The sequence below is a fragment of the Globicephala melas genome, chromosome 4 (assembly GCF_963455315.2).
Source record: "Globicephala melas chromosome 4, mGloMel1.2, whole genome shotgun sequence".
Taxonomy (NCBI): domain Eukaryota; kingdom Metazoa; phylum Chordata; class Mammalia; order Artiodactyla; family Delphinidae; genus Globicephala; species Globicephala melas.
This window is the reverse complement of record NC_083317.1, coordinates 27,657,273-27,679,732: the sequence shown is the minus strand read 5'-3', so window position 1 is coordinate 27,679,732 and position 22,460 is coordinate 27,657,273. Positions and strand designations below refer to the sequence as shown.

The 22,460-nt window shown below is 34.2% G+C and overlaps 1 protein-coding gene across 5 annotated transcripts in view; it reads left to right on the top strand.

The window, feature by feature from the left end:
• USP25 (ubiquitin specific peptidase 25) overlaps positions 1 to 22,460 on the top strand; it is a 138,845-nt gene that overhangs the window by 87,722 nt on the left and 28,663 nt on the right. For all 5 annotated transcript variants that reach the window (XM_070045422.1, XM_030877759.3, XM_030877762.3 and 2 more), the window contains 7 exons: positions 51 to 146; positions 1,332 to 1,493; positions 2,112 to 2,338; positions 5,338 to 5,408; positions 6,478 to 6,706; positions 8,139 to 8,339; positions 17,450 to 17,589. In XM_070045422.1, coding sequence (XP_069901523.1) covers positions 51 to 146; positions 1,332 to 1,493; positions 2,112 to 2,338; positions 5,338 to 5,408; positions 6,478 to 6,706; positions 8,139 to 8,339; positions 17,450 to 17,589 — 1,126 coding nt within the window. The remainder of the gene's footprint in view (positions 1 to 50; positions 147 to 1,331; positions 1,494 to 2,111; positions 2,339 to 5,337; positions 5,409 to 6,477; positions 6,707 to 8,138; positions 8,340 to 17,449; positions 17,590 to 22,460) is intronic.

Here is a 22,460-nt window from a genome sequence, read left to right as displayed (position 1 = left end):
TTCTGTATTTGCAAATACTGATAATTGCTGTATTTCTTTTTCCTGATAAGATACATGCATAGAAACAGAGAAATAACAAGAATTAAGAGGGAAGAGATCAAGAGACTAAAAGATTACCTCACAGTATTACAACAGAGACTTGAAAGGTATTGAAACTTCAGTGAAATTATGAGCTAACTATAGGAAGTCATATTTTTAGTGACTGTCTAGAGCTTTAATTTAAAATTTGCTTTGAATGATTTGTGATTCTAGGAGTAAATAATCATTCTGGATTGATATTTTTCTTGAATAGTTTAGGCTTGAGTTTCGTTAGAGACTAAAATGATTCATAGTTGGCATTAGAAGATGATTTTATTGTTTAAAATTAAATATTCCTACCATAAAGAGGTAATACACATGGTACTAAAAATAGATGTAAAGTTAAACTAATCTATGATTGAGATTTCTTCTTGTCTGAGACTAAATATTACTCTTGAGATTTCCCTTAAAACTAACGGTAACTGAGTGTTTCTCCTTAACACAGAAGATACAAACTCAGGTGCCTACGAGAGGCTCATGGAGGCTTTATAAAGAAGGGAAGCAAGTCAAGCGTGAGCTGGTGGGCAAAGGGAGTCAGAGAGCACATCCCTGTGGAGAGAGAGGGTGGCTGCTATCCGCACTAGTAGGCGGTGCCACGCGTGAACATCATCTTCCTATTGTCTGTAGCTTCGCATTGTTTCCAGAAGAAGCCAGAATCTAGAGTATGAAATATTCTGTAGTTGAGACAAAAGTCTACAGGCTGAAATGTGGTCTGAAAGATCCCAGTTTGCAACCTCTGATCTAATCTGTATTCCCTTGTTTTAGTATTAATTTGAAAGTTAATAGCCTAAAACTTTTAATACAAAATAATATGCTATTTTTCAATAGTTATAATTCTTAAAAGGTATCAGTAATCATATTGAAAAATAGTCAGACATAAACGGTGGGAGGATAATGTTAGTCACCATCTTGAGACCAGATAACAGATCTAAAAATAAAAGTCTCAGGAGATGGAAATGTCAGTTTTCATTTTACTGTTGGGTTACAACTTAGAGCAGCATCTAAAATTTATAACAGTGTATACACACATTCAGTCTTAATCAGCTTTGGTTTTGTGTTCCTTTGGAGAACATTTAATTTATTTCTTGAGTGTATATTTAGTTTTACCATCTTCATTTGAAAGCAAAATTAATTTCATTGTTGAGGAATATTTATTGAAGTGTTTTTATTATGTTTTATAACAATTATTGGGAAAAAAAAACAAATGTGCTTTATACACAAATGAAAGCATTCATACATTTTATGGTTAACAGGTATTTAAGCTATGGTTCGGGTCCCAAACGATTCCCCTTGGTGGACGTTCTGCAGTATGCGTTGGAATTTGCCTCAAGTAAACCTGTTTGCACTTCTCCTGTTGATGATATTGATGCTAGTTCCCCATCTAGTGGTTCTGTACCATCACAGACATTACCAAGGTAAAAAGTTTTCTTGATAGAAGAGACAGCTGTGTTACTGTATTACGTAATAACATAATTGATGCCTTTAAAGACGGTTTTATAAAATGCATGTTGTGATTTATTTTAGTGAACTCTAAAAAGATGACATTCACTTAGAAGGTTGTATGCTTCTGGGGGCTTTCTTATTTCATTGTTTCAATGGATTTTGTGGTTGTGGATTGAAATTTTCATCATACTTTTTTCCATTCAGAATTATACTTCAGGTTGTATGTTATATGTATCAACCTTTCATCCATGAAAATACTACTGTTAAATTAGAAAATTTTCTGTAATGTGAGCTGCTAAGTATTAGCAAGGGAAGGTTTTATAATTCTGGTATATGTAAGATTTGTATAAATAAATATGATTAAGCCATTTCTACTATAAAGCCCCAATTTTATAGTAATGTAGTTCCATATATTAAGAATCTCATTAGGTTATTAGATTAATCCACATATTTCTGGGGTTTTTTTTAAGAAAACTTTTTCTTTTTGAAATTATAAGCCAATTTAATGCTGTTTGTTTGGCACATAATCATTGTCCAGAGCTTCAACTTGAAAAGTTTAATAATGAATATTCTGTACTTTAAAAATACAGCACAACAGACCAGCAGGGAGCTCCTTCTTCAGAACTGCCAAGCACATCACCCGCATCAATAGTTGCCATTTCGTCGAGATCAGTAATACACAAACCATTCACTCAGTCTCGGATACCTCCAGATTTGCCCATGCATCCAGCACCAAGGCACATAACAGAAGAGGAACTCTCTGTGCTAGAAAGCTGTTTACATCGCTGGAGGACAGAAATAGAAAATGACACCAGAGGTAAGAAGTTTCTCATAGCTACTCTACCTCAGATGGACATGATTAATGTTAGAATTGAGAAGGGAAGTCACCTATGGATTATGGGTTTCATGTGTAAATATTAATAAAGGTTTTTTTTCCCCTACAAAGTGTTTTCTATAAGATAAACTAGTTTGGCTTCCTTTTTTATGATCTTAATATCAGGTTTAGAGAGACCAAAAGATTTTCCCTGTATTACTTAGCTAATTAATGACCTAACAGATGGTCTGATTTTCTGGTTTAGTGCTCTAAATTTATATCAAACAGGTATTCACAGGTACTCCATTGGTGAAACATCATACAGCATCAGATTTTGTACTTAATCAGTTATGTACCTCCCGTGATGTTTGTGCAATGAGTTCAAATGATACAATATTTTCTTTAGGTTGAAGAATTAGAAATGTGAATTTTAATATTCAGTCTTCTCTAGTAGGTTTCCAAATATGATCTATTAGCTCAGTGCCAGTCTATAACGAGTTTTAACTGGCATGTAGTAAAATAAAAAAAATAAGGACAGTGCTCTGTGGTGTGTGTGTGTGTTAGTGTTAAGTTGCCATCTGTCCATGCTTGGAAGGAACTCTCCTTTATTCTGAAATTATCTCCTTTACTTTTATCCTACTTTACTGTTGTTAAAATCTCCTTTTTCTTAAAATGAAGTGATATTAATATTTTATGGTAGTTTTATCATAATTTTTCTTGCATGTCAAAATATAATAACCTATTATTGCTCCCTAATTTTATCCTAATTTTATTGATCTATGAAAAAAACATCTAGGAGTTACTCTTTTTATACCAAAAGGTTGGACTTGTACTAAACAATATCACTTGTTAGATTTTAAATGCCCAACTAGATGCTTTATAGACAATATGGAAATAAAGAGCAGTCTGTATTTAATAGGGAGTAAATAGGGTGTGGTGGTAACTAACAGTTAGCATTAGTAACTAAAGATTTTCCTTAGTATTTTTCATATATAAGGAAATTTTTTGTATTTGAAATCATTAGTAAACATTAATTAAGCACATAGTTTTTCCTGAATACTGTGCTAGGTGTTGGATAATTTTCTAGTGGACTTGGCAGATTGTGTTTGTTTTCATAAGATTACATTCAGAAGGCTGAAAGCTAAGCACTTTTGACACCAAGGTCATAGCATTGAGGGAGGAAAGAAATGAATTTGGTATATTCTTTGATGTGGGTCATTGACAAGAGGGAAGGAGGGGGAGGATCAGGGATGATTCCCTTAGTTGTTCATAGTGATATGTATAACTACATAGATGGAATGCACTTTGGAAATGAGCAAACTGGTGGGGAGCAGGCCCTCACCTTGGGGGAGGAAGTAGGAATATGATGAGTCCACTTCTGGCCATTTTAAGTTAGAGGAGCTTGAGAGACATGTCATAAGGTTTTGGACCTATAATACTATGCATCAGGTATTAAAGATTTTCCTTGGAATATTTGTTTTCTCTCTTTTATCCCTGATGATATTTGCTGTTAGCATTATTTTTTAAACTATTACGTAGTATTCCAGCATATGAATATGATATAATTTATTCAGTTTCTATGTTGTTACTAACTACCAATAAAGCTGGCCTTCCACATACATATTAGCATACTTTGTGAGTTGAGTATATTAAAAATGCCATTTCTGATCCAAAGTGTATATACTTAACATTTTGACTATTTAAAAATTTCCCTCCCAAAACAATGAGGCAGTTTACATTCCCAATAATTTTGTGTGAGAGAACCTGTTTCCCAGTACTCTCCCTAGCTCTGGACACTTTTTAATTTGTGGTAGTCTGATAGTTGAAATGAAAATGGTATTTCAGTGTCTTGATTTGCATTTCATTAATTATGAGTGAAATTCTATTTTTCTCTAAATTGGTGACCTTTGCCCATTTTTTATATTGAACTATTTGTCTTTCTCTTACTGCTTAATAGAAACTTTAATGTTATGGGTATTAACCTGTTGCCTGTAGTGTATGCTGCAGATAATATTTTTCCAGTTTGTCATTTGATTTTCTTTATGTTGGCTTTTGTTTTCTTTCTATAATAATAGATTTTCTTAAATTGGGGGAGGGAGTCTTTTCATTTATGGTTACTGGATTTTCTCGCAAGCTGTAAAAGGCCTTTCCCTAGTCTAAAGTTCCTAATTTTCTTTTGTAGTCTTTGGTGTTTTTTTCCTGATTCTGTTTAACAGCTTCATAGTATAGTGTGGTTATACTATAATTTAACCATTTCCCTATTGACAAATATTTAGGTTGTCTCCACTTTTTAAAAAACAATTATAAGCAATATAACTGTGAAACATCCCTACCTCTAAATAATTTTGTAGGATAGATTTCTACTGGAAGTAGAAATAATGAGTAATGGGAGTCTCATAACTTTATTTCAGTTGGTGATTAAAGTGGATTTTTATTCAGTTACTTCTGTACATATACATATATGTATGTGTGTGTGTGTGATGTGTGGTGAAGTTATTTTATTTCACTCTAAAGGTTTTCGTATAGGTTATAGCTCCCCTTTTCAACTTATGTGCCCTAATTTCCTCTGGCTCCAAAGTTACATATTTTGACACAGGGGGAACTTCATCAAGATAAAGAACTTTATTCTTGATTTAGGGCAATAAAAGAATAAACTACAGGAAAAAAATAAAGTTTTTCCTATTTTATACAAATATGTAGGGGGGGTTAGTTTTAATTTTCATTGGAAACTTCCTTTATAAATTTGAACAAGGTTCAGTTTTATTGGCTCTGCACATTTTTAAAATAAACCATATTTGTTTTCATTTTTCCTTTGTGCTATATCTTTTATAAAGAACTAAATTTCATTTTATACAAATTCTGAATAGTAAGTTTTAGAACAGTTTTAGAAACTTTTTCTTATTCCTCTAACATATTGGTAGGAAAACCCTTATTCCCTACCTTATAAGTCTCAGTAGAAACATACTTGATGTTAATCATTAAATGGCATCTTCTATCCTTAGATTTGCAGGAAAGCATATCTAGAATCCATCGCACAATTGAACTAATGTACTCTGACAAATCTATGATACAAGTAAGTTGAATTTTGAGCTAGTAAGCATTATCAAAATTATTTACATATTTTAATTTATCTTTATGTTATTTATCATAATTCTCATACTTTTTGTTATAAAATTGTTGAACTTTAAGATTTTTATATTAATATTTTCCTCATTCAGTTGTATTCTCATACTGTATTTATTAGCCTACCTTTTTATTCTTTTATAATAAAATTTATCAAAAATTTCTAAAAGGGCTTAGCATTTAAAAAAAAATTCTATGGGAAAATTACATGGTTGTTTAACGATATTAAGATTATGGGAGTGGGGCTTCCCTGGTGGCGCAGTGGTTATGAATCCACCTGCCAATGCAGGGGACACGGGTTCAAGCCCTGGGCCGGGAAGATCCTACATGCTGTGGAGCAACTAAGCCCGTGCGCCACAACTGCTGAGCCTGCGCTCTAGAGTCCGTGAGCCACAACTACTGAAGCCCGCGCACCTAGAACCCGTGCTCTGCAACAAGAGAAGCCACCGCAATGAGAAGCCCGCGCACCATGAAGAGTAGTCCCCCACTCACCACAACTAGAGAAAGCCCGCGTGCAGCAACAAAGACCCCGTGCAGCCAAAAATAAATAAATAAACAAACAACTAACTAAATAAAAGATTATGGGAGAAGGTAAAGGGCTCAGTTACATTTTAACTTCTGAGGCTCATATAATGGCTTATTATATAAGCCATTTTGCTGAACTCATCCATCAATTTATAACTGTGAAGATTTAAACAAATCATGTGCTGTATATAAAAATGTTCATCATAAGTTCTTTATTCGAAAGAAATAAATAGATCAACAAATATACTTCCAAAGTTTTGAAAATCATCTTATACCTGTCTGTTTTACATGTCTTTAGTTTGCTTATCCTCTCCGCCCCCTGCCTTTTTTTATTTCATAGTTTAATTTTTTCAAAACTTTAATTCCAGCCAATTTACTCTTGTTAAAAAACATATGCTCCTATGGGATTCTCCAGTCAGATGGTTTGTGGGTTTCATGGGATGTGGTGTAATAGACTACATAACTACAGTTTAACTCTTCTTTTTCATATTTAGGTTCCTTATCGCTTACATGCTGTTTTAGTTCATGAAGGCCAAGCTAATGCCGGGCACTACTGGGCATACATTTTTGATCATCGTGAAAACAGGTGGATGAAGTACAATGATATTGCTGTAACAAAATCATCATGGGAAGAGCTAGTGAGGGACTCTTTTGGTGGTTATAGAAATGCCAGTGCATACTGTTTAATGTACATAAATGATAAGCCACAATTCTTAATACAAGGTAAGAATATGAAATATATAGGGTGGTATATATTTTTAAATAAGTAACCCTTTTATGTGACTCTGGTCTCTGGTGTGATTAGTTAAGTGTAGTTTACTAAAGAGTGTGATGAATATGATTAGGAAATGCTGCTGGGTTATTGTAGGTGAGAAAACTGGAATTGAAAAGTAATGTGGCCAGGGCTGAAAACTGGAATATACTTTGTATTCAAAGTTAACTATTTAGTAACTATTATAAAATGTAAATCGGACTTTTTTCTCCTTGTTAAAATCCCTTTAATGACTATGTCACACATTGACTCATATTCAAGCTCCTTAACCTGACATAAAAAGCCTCCATTTTCTGGCCTCTAATTGTCTCTCCAGCTTCATTTATAACCATTGTCCATTTCAAACTTTATGTACTTCACTAATATTTGAACTTCTTTGGCTCACACCAAATCATTTCACACATTTATATCTATATGTTCTTATGTTTTCTGTTTTTATTTTTTGCCAGTAATGATCTTATTTCTTTCTTCTTTTGCCTAATTCTTTCTCATCTCTCAGGATTCAATTCAGATGTCATCTGCTCTGCCAGGTTTTCCTTGACCTGCCACAAAGTATCCCTCCTTGTGTTCTCATAGCATACCTCTATTGGGCACTTATTGTGTGTTGGAATTGTATGTTGACTTGTCTTTCGCGCTTCACTCTGGTCTGCTCAAAGCCAGGGAGCATTTCATACTGTGTCTTAACCTTTTTATTTCTCATATTCTAATATAGGCTTTGCATATAAAAAGCACTTAATAAAGGTTTGTTGAGACTGATAAAAATAAACTTTCCTTTTGTATTTAACCATTTAGCAAAACTAGTTAGGCAGTTCATTTATGACTGAAAGCTAAAATTTATTTTGTGTGTGTGTGGTAGAGGTTGAGTAACGCTTTTAAGTACTACTTATGTGATGTTGAAAGAAATCTTGCTATATTGATTGATTAGTTTTCAAATTGCATATAAGTATATTGCTATACTTAACTGCTTCAGATGAAAAAGAATTTTAGTTCTATTTTGAGCTTTCGAGGTTATGAGTTATTTCTTCTCATTTTGTGGTTTTACTTCGTGAATAATCAAACGTCTGGTATTTTATAATAGAAAAAGTAGCACTATGTCAGTGTTTGAAAAGTAGCAAACAATTTTGGCCTTATGTCTTGTTCCATTTTTTTACTCTTCAGCCTAAAAGTAAAAGCTGAGAACATTACCTATAATGGATTATCAAATATTTGCATCATTGTTTTTCTGAGCATTTATTTGGGTTTTCTTTTAATATATAGGTAATATTGATTCGCCAAGTGGTAATAATTTGTACTTTAAATACATTTGAAACACCTTCTATTTTGAGCTTTGCATTTTTCCTTTAATCCTTAATTTTATAATAGTTTTTGAAATATGATTTGCAGAGGAGTTTAATAAAGAAACTGGGCAGGCCCTTGTTGGAATAGAAACACTACCACCAGACTTAAGAGATTTTGTTGAGGAAGACAACCAGCGATTTGAGAAAGAACTAGAAGAATGGGATGCACAGCTTGCCCAGAAAGCTTTGCAGGAAAAACTTTTAGCATCTCAGAAATTGAGAGAGTCAGAGTCTTCTGTGACAACAGGTTAGTCCGCTTTTATTGCATTTTATTATCAATATCATGTTTATTATTGATATTTTATTATAAAAATAAGATATGCTCATTGAAAAAGCAAAAACAACATAAAACTTTAGTTATCCTAAAATATGAAGACTCCAGTAAAAATCATCTGAAATTCCATCACTCAGAGATAATAAAAGGCAACAATTTAGTTTACTCCTTTGCCAGATAACACTGTATGTACATATATATCATTTTCAAGTTAAATGAGATGATTCTGCTAACTCTCCCTCTACCTATTCTGCCTACTTTGATTGACTTTTTTTGGCAAGATGCTTAGAAAAACTGTGAAACCGCAGGTAACCCAAGCCAATTCACTAAAGCTATCAAAGGAATGAACTCTAATAATTTCATATTTGAGCAAAATAACACTACTGGTAGATAGTATTAATTCATATAGAGTATTTATTTGATCTATTTTCAGAATTCTTAAAGTTAAAAACAGAATTAGCAGGAACTAAATATTTAATATATTCCAAGCAAAAATCTGTATAGATCTGTAAAACAAATGAGAAGATAAGTATATAAAAATATAAATATTAAACATTCTACAATTATTAGATGATAAAATCAATAAAATATTAAGAATAACACTGTACAAAAGTATCTTCTAGAAAAGCTGAAAATACAATGTCTAATGATTTTTTTTAAGATTAATTTCATCACTAAGTTGTCACAATATTTTAGGATGACATTTTGTACTGTAGGAAAGGTCCTCTTTCTGTTTAGTGGTTGGAGAAATGAGAAGAGATAAATTAAACAGATATTTTCCTTAACCCCACTTGTCTCTTTCTCTTTTTTTTTTTTTTAAATAACTCTGAGTGGATCATTTTGAATCACCCTTTTTTTGTAAGATCTGTGTGTTTTGTTTTTATTTTTGAAGAAAGCATTTTAGGTGTTTGTTTAATTTCATCTTTTATAGACAGATTCCCATGCAGCTTTACCTGGGTAGTTTTCAGCATTATCATCTGAACTTTACAAGGAATTATTCTTTCAGTGAGAGATTTGTAATACCACAATATGGTATGGTGACTGAGGTAGGCATGCACAGATCTTTCCAGACTTGGAACTTGTTCTCATATGAATTGAATAGTTGAGTCCTTGATCTTGATTTTAGGTGACATCGATTCAGAATTTTTAAAAGACCAAGATAATGGTATTATACCAACAAAGATACCAACATATTGATACAGAAATGCAGTACAGTATATCTGAATACCACCATTGTAGTCTCTGGTGAGCTCTACCAGACGAGGACTGTACTTTCTTCCTGTACATCAAGGGCCACTGTGTAGAAGAGGTGAAACTCTATAGTTTCACAACAATGCAGTTTCATTATAGTAACTTTGTCCATATTAGTAGGAAGTAAAATAGCTCAGTAGATATCAAGAGGTTTCTGAGTTCAAATCACAGTGTAGTAACTGTTACAGTTCCTTTCATTTTTGAGTCAGTTCCATCTCTTTGTGATTTCATCCCTTGTCTTCTGTACATATCCTTTCCAAATTACTCCCTAGAACTTGCCCCAAGATGGAGCTACTCTGTTATTCTTTGCTTAACTTTTAAGTGCTCCAGTTGCACATGGCTCTTCTTATCTTATTAGTGGGAGGACAGGGCTGCACAATTGGCGTGATAGTGGCACCTAAGCACTCAGATGAAGGTGAGTGCTACAGTCATTGGTTAAGCTCCAACCCTATTATTCTTGGCTCAGTTATATTTTGTAACATCAAAATATTAAATTCTATACAGTCTCTTTTCCATCTTTTCTGTTTCTCACAAGACTATCTAAATTTACAGACTTGACACATTTTATTTTTACTAAATCAGACTAATACATATTCCCCACTAATATTCCTGTCTGACAGGACTAGCCAACTTTTCCCCATTATTTACATTTGTCATCTTATATTCCCTCGCTATGAAAAGGCCACATGTGTGTATGCTCCACACCCTTTTTATCCTGGTCAATACTTCCTATTGTACACTTTATATGGTGTTTCGTAAGTTTTAAAAAATTCAGCAATAGGTATTGGGCATATATGTTCATGTCCCTCTTTAGTATTTAAAAAAAAAAAAATTGAAGAGAAGTACAGATGTATTTCTGAAAGGAGCCAGAATAACTAAAAAATAAAGAGATGGAAAGGTCAATTCATATGTAATTACTATGATAGTTATCTTCCAGACTGGGTTTTTAGAAAGCAGTGACAATACTGCCTCAGTAGAAAACATTGTGTCCTGTATAGGATTGCTAGAAATACGCATTTTGAGTTAGTAGAAATAGAATGTTCTAAATCTATAAATTTGGGGGTGAGATTATTGTTTAAAAGATTGGTTTCTATTACTGTATTATCTTACATATCATATTAAGAAATCCATCTTCTGTTACAGGGGAATTTAACATACCACAGTTGAATAAGGGAATCTATTATAGTGTTCATTGGAATCACTTAACATCCTATCATAAGTAGAGAAATTTTACTTTAATGCCTATGCCATCTTTTTCCTGTTTCTCCTCACAGTTTTCAAAGTAATTTGTTTAATTTGGTATAATACTTTCAGACTGTCAAAGAGAACCTGTGTTTAAATCTCTCAGGTGTGCACTAGGATTATGAGTGACTAGTGGAAGTAATACAAGGAAATCCTGTTTATAAAATCCATCAGAGTGATTTTTTTTCTCTCCCTGCAAATCTTTTCAGTAAAGCTGTAACCTAAGAACCATTAAAATCCAATTTCTTAAGGGTGATATTCCAAATAAGAATATTAATTTATGTAGTATTAATTAAATGAGTATTTGTTCCTCTTCTTTAACAGGTGACGAAGAAATCCATAGGCATCACTTCTCCCACACAATTCATTGTCTTACTGAAACTAAATAATAAATGATAGAAAAGTATTCTTTAGTCCATCTCACACTACCTCCCTAACCTGCCTAGTGCAAAAGAAAAGTTACCTTAACACTTATGTTTAGAGATTTAGCCAACGGTTCTTTACCACGGTATATATCGATACATCAGAATTACCTGGGGGACTTTTTCTGAGTATAAACAGGACATACCACCTAAGATTTACTGGGCTCAGAATCAGTGGAGGAAGGGTCCAGAATATATATTTTTAAAAAGATGTTCAGATAATTCTGAGGTGTACCTGTGGTTAAGCAGCATGGCTCTAGGCTGTATGTATAAAACAAATTATTCTGAAGGAGAGAGAGCTTTGCCTGTTTTGCTTATGTTACCCATATCTTACTCAAAAACTATTTGAAGTCCTTACAATATATATAACATATTCAGATTTTAAAAACAGAAAGAAAGGAGCTGAAACCAAAAAATGACCTCATTTTTGACAAAAATAAGCTGATATTCCAGGAAAGTACAGCTGGTTCCTGAGAGTCAGACCTGGTAGAATGAACAATATCCTCAATATTTTCAAGTTCCTTTAAAACAGGGACCGGGTGATGTTCTTATTTAAATCTCCAGAATCTAGCATAATAAATGACAAATGGTTGATGCCCCTTGAATATTTTCTGATTTGATTTCATTCCCTATGGAAATTGCAATAATGAGTCTCCTAGGGGTGATCCTCAGTGTATGGGAATGCAACCGTTTAAAAAGGAATGTAAAATTACACTTAAAAAGGAGTGTAAAATAGATAGCTAGTGGGAAGCTGCTGCATAGCACTGGGAGATCAGCTTGGTGCTTTGTGACCACCTAGAGGCGTGGGATTGGGAGGGAGGCTTAAGAGGGAGGGGATATGGGGATATATGTATGCGTATAGCTGATTCACTTTGTTGTACAGCAGAAACTAACACAACATTGTAAAGCAGTTATACTCCAGTAAAGATGTATATGTAAAAAAAAAAAAGGATAGCCAAAATAACTATACATTAGGGAAGAAGGCTAAAAGTATGTTGTGCAGATACAGCTCTATCCTGGATAATTTTTAGGTTTAACTTTGGTTCCTAAGCCTCTACTCCCCACATTGCTGAGAATTCTGTTTGTGGTGCCACCTAGGAATCTGAAGTCTTAAAATTGTTTCTGTGGTGATTCTATGCAGCCAGCTTAGCATGGCTCTTTATAGGCTGCTTTTGGGGAATCATTGATTTTAGATACATTTCTGTAAGAAAAATGGACTGCTATTCTTTGATGCAGTACTCTTTAAATATTGTTCTAAATGTGCATGTAATAAGTATGACTCATTAGTAAGTTAAGGTATAAAATACTTCTGAAAGATATGAGTTGTGTTCTTTTTTTAAATAGTTGATTAGAGAGCAGATCCTTATGCTTTAACAGAAAGTCAGTTGCTTGTCAAGTTGACTCTTAAAATGCTAAAGGCCACAACCAGGAAACAGGCATAGAACACCCCCAAGGTCCTCCCAACCCCTTACTTCAACATGAAGGTGGACTAAAGGAGCAAGTTCTGAGTACTCTCAGAATGTTGGATTTTATATAACAGCCAAATAGGTGAATGAATAAGTTCTATTATCAACATAGAACATGGCTGGAAAATACCTTATGTGGAGGATAGCCATCCAAAAATCTCAGTGAAGCATCCATAAACTAAATAAATGATTAGAAAGATACTCCGGGTACAGGGACATTTTATACCTCTACAGAGAACTGGTCATTCACGGTGAAATGAGTGTGTTTAGGAGTTTGTAGCTGCAGGTAGGTAACTAAAGAAAACTTCCCAGGAATTAAGAGTAACAAATGTCACATAAGTAATCACCAGCTGTATTTCAAGCTGAAGCCTGAACAATAACACTTTAATAACTGTGGGACCAGTTAGTACATAAAATGCCAGTTAGTGCATAAAGGAAACAGCGTGGTCTCTGTTTATTGAGCTCTTACCATTTATATAGGCTAGCAGGGATGAGACTTCTATAGGGATACAGGATGAACAAAAACTGTTGCGTGAGACTTCTATAGGGTTACAGGATGAACAAAAACTGTTGTGCGCGCAAAAAGCATAAAAGAGCCAGATGTTTTGTCCTAATGTTGTTTTTAACAAAGAAATGGAAATTGCCTAAATGTATGGTAAAATATTAGTTGTATGAGCCCTTTATACAGAAGAACACGGTATAACCAGTAAAAATTGTATCGACAGGAAGAATATTTGTTATATTAAGTTAAAAACAGTATATTCAGAATAACTTTTTGTTTAAAAAAATTTGGGTAGGTAAAATCTGGAATATATAATACTAAAAATATTAATAGTGCTTATGTCTAGGTAGTGGAAAGAGCCTTTTATTTTCCTCCTTTGGTTATTTGTTCTAGTGAACATGTTTTTTACTCTTCTGGTTTGACAAAATGAAGCTAAAACCTCTTTCCTTTTTTATGAAGACCCTCTATTATAATCTGACTCCCTTGTAATTCTTTCAAGACTACTATTCTATGTTTCATCTAAGCCAGGGTATTCCCCATTATTCTTGCTTGTAGGTTATTTTCCTGTCATTAAGGCTTTGCTCATGAAGTATCCTTCATTTGGAAAATGTCCTCTTATCCTCACTATTCTTGAAATTTTATCCATTTTAAGACTTTCCTCATATCCCCAAATCTTTATGAATCCCCCTAATTACCCCTGTAGCAATTATTACCTTTTTTCCTCTATTCTAGTCCCAATCTATTCTCACTACCAAATTTATGTTATATTTCATCTTGATTACCAGTGTAAAGGCTCATTAATAGCAAGGATTTTATTAATCTTTTATCTGTCCTTACAGTGCCTTTGCATATGCTATTCCTTCTGCCTGGAATCATCTTGTTTCTCATCAAGATAATTTTCTCTACAAATCCTTCAAGACTCAGCTCAGTTGACATTCCTCCTTTCTTAGCATGCAGCATCATTCCAAGTGTGTGTATTAGGTCCACAATGCTTCTGTAGGACGTTGTGCATAAGTCTGTTATTGCATTCAGTACTTCGTGTTGTAATGGAGTATACATTTATCTGATTTTGTTGAGAGTTCCTTAAAGTGAGTAAATTTTGTCTTTTTTTTTTTTAAACCATTGTTAATACCTAGCTCGGTACTAAAAATGGCATATGCTCAACAAACATGTTGGGAATGAAGTTTGGGTTTTTGTTTCCAAACTCCCAGAACCGAATCCTTATAGGTTTACCTACTGTGATTACAGTACCACTCAAATAAGTTCCCTGGAAGATATTTACACAGGGGAAATTCTAGAGGAAATAGTTTTATATGACATTTAGGCAGAATCATTCAGCATCACATAAGGTTTTTGGACTCAAATCCCTGTGTGGAAGGAAACCTTGACGCTGGGGACCTAAGGTGTATTTGACTGTGTCGATCAGATAAAATTACTTTTTCTCTTAAGGACTTAATTTACATACATTGTCCAGGTTTCCCTGGCTTAGACCAGCGTCACGCCAGATGGATTTCTTGGCCCTCATTGCATTACGCTCACATCCTATTATCAACTACTGATGTTTTATCTATTACAGTGAGAAGAGACAAAGAGGGAAAACACAAGTACTGAAAGCTTTATCAACAAGAAGTCTCTCTCTGTTAATCCCTAGAGCAGCTGACTTAATTCACTTATGAAAGCTTCCAGAAGCAGAAGACTTGCTAAGCTGGAGTTGTAGTGGTTAAGATTTTCTTAACCTTGTCTGTCATACAGGGACACTGAAAGAACATTGCAGTCCAAAGTCAGGAAATACAGAAATGAAGACATTTAACTTTTTTAAACTTCTTTACCTATCACACACATTGTAAGCATTTCTTCCTTTAGTTTTCCTTGTCATAGTGTATTTCACTCCCATTATCCTAATCACTCATACCCAAAATTTAAGTCATCTTCACATCAGTCTCCAAACCTTTATGTCTAAAATGCATCTTGAATCTAACCAATTCTCTCTTTCTTGCTGTCTCTGTTATCCAAAAGAATAGTCGTTTCTTGCTCGTATTGCTGTAGTACCTTTTAGTACTTTCATTGACTTCTAGTTTTACTTTCCTCTCTAATCTGTTCTTTGCAGTGTGGTCAGAATACTGTTCTTTAAACTTGACATGTTGCCATTGTATTTAAAATGTTTATTCACTTGCTTTGCCCTTCAAAACTTCTGTGACTCAAAGGCCTCCGTTTTGTCCCTATCTGCATCATCTCTTGCCACCTCTCCCCTCTTGTTATACTATAGTCCAGGCACACTAGATGCCTTTTGGACTGAGCTTATGCTCATTTCATGGGCTGTTCATTCTTCCATTTTCAAACCTAATCCATTTAACTTCAGCTAAAAAGTCAGTTTATCTCATATCCCATAACCTAAATTACCCTTGCCCCATTTTATTCCTATAATGTATTATTATGATATTGTCACAATTCATATGCGTGATTCTTTGGTTAGTAACTTTCTCCATAGTTGACTATAAATTCCATGGGGGTAGGGACTGGCTGCTTTGTTCACACTCAGAGTCCCAGTGCCTAGCCCAGAGCCAGGCACATAGTTAGACACTTAATTAGAATTCATTGGATAAATGAATGCTCGTGCATCTATGTTGAAATTACATTATTTCTTTTTGAATAATATTTCACTTTGAGAAAAGTTTTAAATTAGTAAAATATTGGAAAGGTTGACAGTAATCCTGTCGTGTCCCACCAATTGATTGAGCAAGGACTCATCCTATCCCAGTAACACTGTAGAATATTTTAGTGTACTTTCTTATTTCTTTTTATCCATTCATTAGCTTATTAATTCATTTGTTCCATTAAGTTATTGTGTGCTTATTATATGCTAGGTATTGAAGAAATAGCAATACAAAAGGGAGATAGCATCACTGCTCTTTGGATTCTTACAGTCTAGCAGGGGATATGGGCTTGAAACAAATACTTAACAAAAATAATGAAGTTATAATTGTGTGGTAAGTGCTATTAAAAAGAAAGTATACATTTACTCTAGAGCAGTTATTCTCACCTGAGAGTGATTTTGTCCCTCAGACGGCGTTTGACAATACTGGAGACATTTCTGGTTGTCACACCTGCGGAGACAGTACAACTGGCATCTAGTGGGTAGATGCCTGGGTACACAGGACAATCCTCCACACCAAAGAATCATCTGAACCAAAATGTCAGTAGTGTTGAGGAGGAGCAACCCGGCTTTAGAAATGGGGTTATCAGGAATACTTCCATAAGGAAGTGATATTCAAACAAAAGGATATATAGAAGTTATTAGATGGAGGGGGGGGGGAAGAGAATTGGTGAACACACAGGCAAAGGGAAGAAAATGAGGAAAGATACAAAAGTTGGAAGGTAAACCTCTTCTCTGATGTATTAGATAAGCTGAAAAAAGTCTGGTATGTGTTCCTTTTTGAGTAAAGGGCAAAGGACACCTGGCGATGTTGGAGAGATAGGCAGAGACCCATTTATATAACGCCTTGTAGGTCGTATAAGGATTTTGGGGTAGTCTGTTAAATACCCAGTGGACATTCAGAGTACATTGTTGCATCTGTGGGTTTCGAACTCAGAACATAGGCAGTAGATATAACTTTAGGAGTTCTTCACAGAAGTAGTATTTGAAGTCTTGAATTTATATTGGTACCAGTTTGGCAAGTTTTAATTGTTTTTCTCTGACAACACTCAGCTACCAGGAACAGGTTCAGAAAAGATAGAAGGTTGGGTTCGTTCAGGGTTAGGATTTTGTTAGGTAAGTATGAAAAAGGATACTGTGTCCAGAAAAACAGCTACTGTGCTGTCTACAGAAACTCAGACCAGGATTGTTGTACAAACCACCCCCCCACCTCTTTTTTTTTTCTTTTTTTTTTTGGTAGAATGCTCATGATTTTCCAAAGTTAGACTTTGATACTTATCATGACAAAGAAATTTACTATGAATTTCTTAGCATAAACTATAATGAGTGCTTTCTTCAGTAATTATTTGACTACTCTGAGATCTGATTCTTTCTTTTGGTAAATTCTGGGGGAAGTGCTGTATACTGAAGCATGTATTACTTTAAATTGAGTAAGTAAAGTAAAATTAATTATTGTATAACTTCAAATGAGAAATAAATTACAGATATATCTTAGTATAGACTCACTGATTTATATTAGATATACAATTGATTCTTTTCTCATGAAGCACAAGCAGGAGAACCAGAATATCTAGAGCAGCCATCAAGAAGTGATTTCTCAAAGCACTTGAAAGAAGAAACTATTCGAATAATTACCAAGGCATCACATGAGCATGAAGATAAAAGTCCTGAAACAGTTTTACAGTCGGTAAGAATTTTTCTTTTAGCTCTCTGAACATACCCATCAATGTTCACGAGGTTTCCTAGCAGTATAAGGAGAATGACCTGTCTGGGAGTCAGGAGAGACCAGGCCAAAGGACGGCTTCGCTTGAACATGATGAATGATTGTAGGTGTCACCTAACTGCCAGGCTGTAATTTCCTCAGCTGTAATTTTTAAAATGCTTCTTTTTAAAAAAAAAGTTTCTATCTTCCTGTTAGAGAATTATGAAAAATTATAATCATAGACTAAACTAGTCATTTGATTTGGAACTTAAAAAAGAGAAGTACAAAATTTAGCATTATTTTTCTTTTCTTTCAACCCCTCCTCCCATCTTTAGTCTTACTACATTGGAATAGTTGGTAATATAAGGTATAAATTTCATTGTTTCATGGACTGTGTTTAACAAAATACTAGATAGTCTAGGTTAGAGTATTATTAGTAGAATAAATATGATATTATAAAACACTTTATGCATATTTCGTGTCCTGTATAAAATTGTCATTATAAGCCTCCTTTATTGTTAATTTTCAAGTATTCAAGTGTGTCTTTTTATAACAGTAAGTTGAGCACATTGGTATTGCATTACGTTTCAATGAATATGATATTCTGAGAGATGTTGTTTCAAGAGTTTCATACTACAAAACTATTCAGTTGCTATAGTCATTTATTTTTTATTTTATTAGTGAGCACAAGCAACTCTAATACAAGTTTCGTGATAGCTAATTTTAGGATTTGAAGATTCCACTCCTAGAGTGCTAAAGCGAACAGGGCATGTAATTTTTCAACACATAATTTTCCACTGAGTGAACTTAATCTCAACAATAGCCTGCTAATTACAGTGATGTCTTTAATATGATAAGATCTTGATTAACCAAAATGTTCAATTAATATTCTGTTAATTATGTTTTGATGAACAAAGTAATCAGAAATTATTTTTTAATTTAATTTCCTTTTTGAAAAAGTTTGATTATATATCATCTTACCATTAAAAAACGTATTAATATAGATTTTTTTTTGATCATTTCGAATTTTGCAAATGTCCCTGGAGACTAAAAAACTTGAGATGAGGAACTGCTAACTCTAAAGCACTTCCTGAAAAATGCTTCTTTTAATAGATCTGGGATTTCTACTTCTTGGGGGATGGTAGAAGAAACCCTAGGGAGGGAGAAAAAACACAGGAGTAGGTAACAAGGGAGAAACATTTTTGCCTGATATAAAAAAAATAATTTGCCAGGGCTTTTGCTAATTAAGATTTTTATTTGTTAGAGCCTACATTATGGTTAATAAGTATCATTCTTTTAACTGGTATCAGAAAGCTGGAAGCATTAATTAGCTTAATGTAGAATCATGATTTTTTTTTTTTTTTTAGTTCGGCTAATCGTGTAATTTAAATTTGTAGAAATCAGCACTTAAATTTTGATTGATTAGTTTATTCATATGGATATCATCTTATACGCTAGCAATCTGCTGCTTCACCTTTACTTGAAAAAAGATGGCATTGAGGGAATATGATAGCTAGCATAAATATTTTTCTATCTGGCATATCTTCTGGAGTAGCACCAATAGTTGGCCACATTGTCTGTATAAATTCTGCAGCATATCTGAGAATATATTAATCATGACTGTCTGACCAGTGGTTCCTGGTCTCATGGTCAGTTGCTTAGGATCATGGTAACCACCTACTGGGTTTTCTCATTTAAAGGTATACATTAGAAACTAAATTTCAGAGTCTTTAGATTTGGGGATTAAATAGTCCTGGGTTTTTGAATATTAATTTTACTTCTTGCTAGCTATGCAAACTTGAATAAGTTGCTTAATTTTTCTAAACCTTAGTTTTCTTTTATATAGAATGGAGGTGATTGTCGGATGAATTAAGATCATTTTTTTAAGTGCCTAGCATGTAGTGTAGGCCCTAAGTCTCTCTTTATTTCCTTCTGTTACTTAAATCCTAAACATTTCACAAATACACAATAAAGTTCCAACCTTAGTAGAAGAAGAATTTCCTGGAAAGCTTAGAATCACAGAAACCATAGAGAGATACTCTCCAGATGTTTAGACAGCTTGCTTTTTAGAAGAATGTCTTTCATTTTAAGTGAAATATTTTAGAAAATTTAAAAATTCAAAAAAGTAGACTCTAAGAAAGAATCATGCATATTTCCACTACCCAAAGTTAATCACTTAATAAGTTGGTATGTTTTCTTTCATTCTTATATACAGATTTGGGATTTATTTTTGTAATTGAGTTACTACTGTATATAAAATTTTATATCTTAACTTTTCTTCTTTTAATCACTGAACATAACCGTTTCCCCATGTTACAAACTAAAAAACATTTAATGGTTGAATAGTATTCCATTAAGTGATTAAATTCTTACTTACTCATTCCCCCTTATATATTGATTTCTACTTTTACATTATTATAAATAGGCTGTTAAAAATGAAACTTTTTCCATATTTCTGGTTATTTCTTTAGACTAGATTCCCCATAAGTTAGTAGGTTAAAATGGTATGAGCATATTAAGGGAGCCAAAGGGGTTGAAGATATATAGCTTTCTAATCACCCTTTTATGGGACCACTTTTTTAAAAAATCATGTATTTAATAGATTCAGGCAATTAATAAAAATCTTTGTGTTCTAATTATTTTTACAACTTATTAACTGAGGAACTTATCTTTAATCTCTTTCAAGTTCAGCCTTTGTTAAGGTGTTCATATGGGACCTGACAGTAAAAGGAAAAGATAAATGTACTTCAGTGAACCCTAAAATTCTTTATATGAAAATTTTTTATGGTACTTTAGGATATCTAAACTTGATGGACACAAAATAACTACATACGCCCAAAATTTCTTCCCTTTTTCAACTTTCACCCAAATAATTAATTAGTGTTATTTCTGTTGAAACTCTTCTGTGGCAACTGGAAAGGATTATAGAACATTTATTTTTCCTAAGTGCAGTTATTTTTCAAAGGAAACATGTCATTTTTTAAGGATAAGTATTCTAAGGAATACATTTTCTGGTTGCTACTTGCCTTAAATTTGTATTTTTTCTTCTTAATATAGTATTGTTTTGGGTTCGTTTGCTTATGAGAAATTTTTCACCAAAAGTTAAGACAAATTTCTTAGTTTACCTGCTTATATTTCACTCTTGTGAATGGAGACGTAGGACAATTCTTCCTCTCTCAAATGCTGGAAGGATTAAAAATCCTTAATTAAATGTCATAGACCAAGCTTATCTCTGTAAGTAGTAATATTGGGTTAGGATTATTCCGGTATAAGCAATTTCAAGAAGCATAATAGTATAATATTTGTAATACCTATCATTTATAGAACAACAATTAATGTGTCAGGTTTTGGGTTAGCTGAATATTAGCTCTCAAGATCATGACAAACATGCAGGTTGGTTGGTTCCTATTGAAAAATTGAGGACTCAAGCAGAACGAGGAAAGCTTTTCTGAAAATGTTATGGTTAAAAATAACATTTCTTTTAAAGGAAGCAATGCCGGTCTTGGCCATTATTCTTGTTTTATTGTTCAGTTAAACTTCTTCTGCATATGTACTTCAGAATATTCAGAAAATCTTCACATCACTAAAATTTACCTGTATTTTAAACTGCAGTAAAACCACTCTGTTTTTATTAAAATTTTCTGTTTATTTGATGTCAAAAGTAAAGTTCATCTTTGCTTAGGGAAATTTTTATGGTGCAATTTTTTTTTTTTTTTTTTTTTTTTTTTTTTTTTTTTTTGCGGTACGCGGGCCTCTCACTGTTGTGGCCTCTTCCGTTGCGGAGCACAGGCTCCGGACGCGCAGGCTCAGCGGCCGTGGCTCACGGGCCCAGCCGCTCCGCGGCACGTGGGATCCTCCCAGACCGGGGCACGAACCCGCGTCCCCTGCATCGGCAGGCGGACTCTCAACCACTGTGCCACCAGGGAAGCCCTATGGTGCAATTTGAAATTACTTAAGCAAGCTGCTTTCAGGCACCTTAAGTACTTCTGAAATTTGTTTGTAGGTGAATAGTGAATATGCTAGTTATAAATCCATTCAGTAAAGTAAGATCCTTGTGAAATCTGAACAGTGTTTTGAATGAACCATATTAGTGTCTTTTTTTTGCGGTACGCAGGCCTCTCACTGTTGTGGCCCCTCCCGTTGAGGAGCACAGGCTCCAGACACGCAGGCTCAGAGGCCATGGCTCACAGGCCCAGCCGCTCCGTGGCATGTGGGATCTTCCCAGACCAGGGCATGAACCCGTGTGCCCTGCATCGGCGGGCGGACTCTCAACCACTGCGCCACCAGGGAAGCCCCATATTAGTGTCTTTGAGTGGACTTTCTGGATTTCACACTGGCTTCCACTCCATTAGTTTGGGTTAGTGAAATTCTTAGAATTTGTTAACAAAGAAAAGAAGAAGAATCTGAGTTTTTAAAAATGGATATCACTTTCTAGCAGCTTTCCCCAAAACAAGAATTCACTGGACACTCATGATGTAAATATATTGTACTAGGTCTCATAGGCTGCGACCGAGTGGGTTTAAACACAGTAGAGTGTGGATATTAAGTAGCTATACAATCGATTATTAGAAAGGATAGAAAGGTAAAATCATAAGAAAGAAAACTTACAGACTCTCCTGGATTCAGAGGAGGTCATATCTTATTTTGATGGAGATCTCTAGAAAGGCTTTGTGGAGTTATTAGAATTTAAAAAAGTAAATAAGGGCTTCCCTGGTGGCGCAGTGGTTGAGAGTCCACCTGCCAATGCAGGGGACACGGGTTCATGTCCCGGTCCGGGAAGATCCCACATGCCGCGGAGCGGCTGGGCCCGTGAGCCATGGCCGCTGAGCTGCGCGTCCGGAGCCTGTGCTCCACAA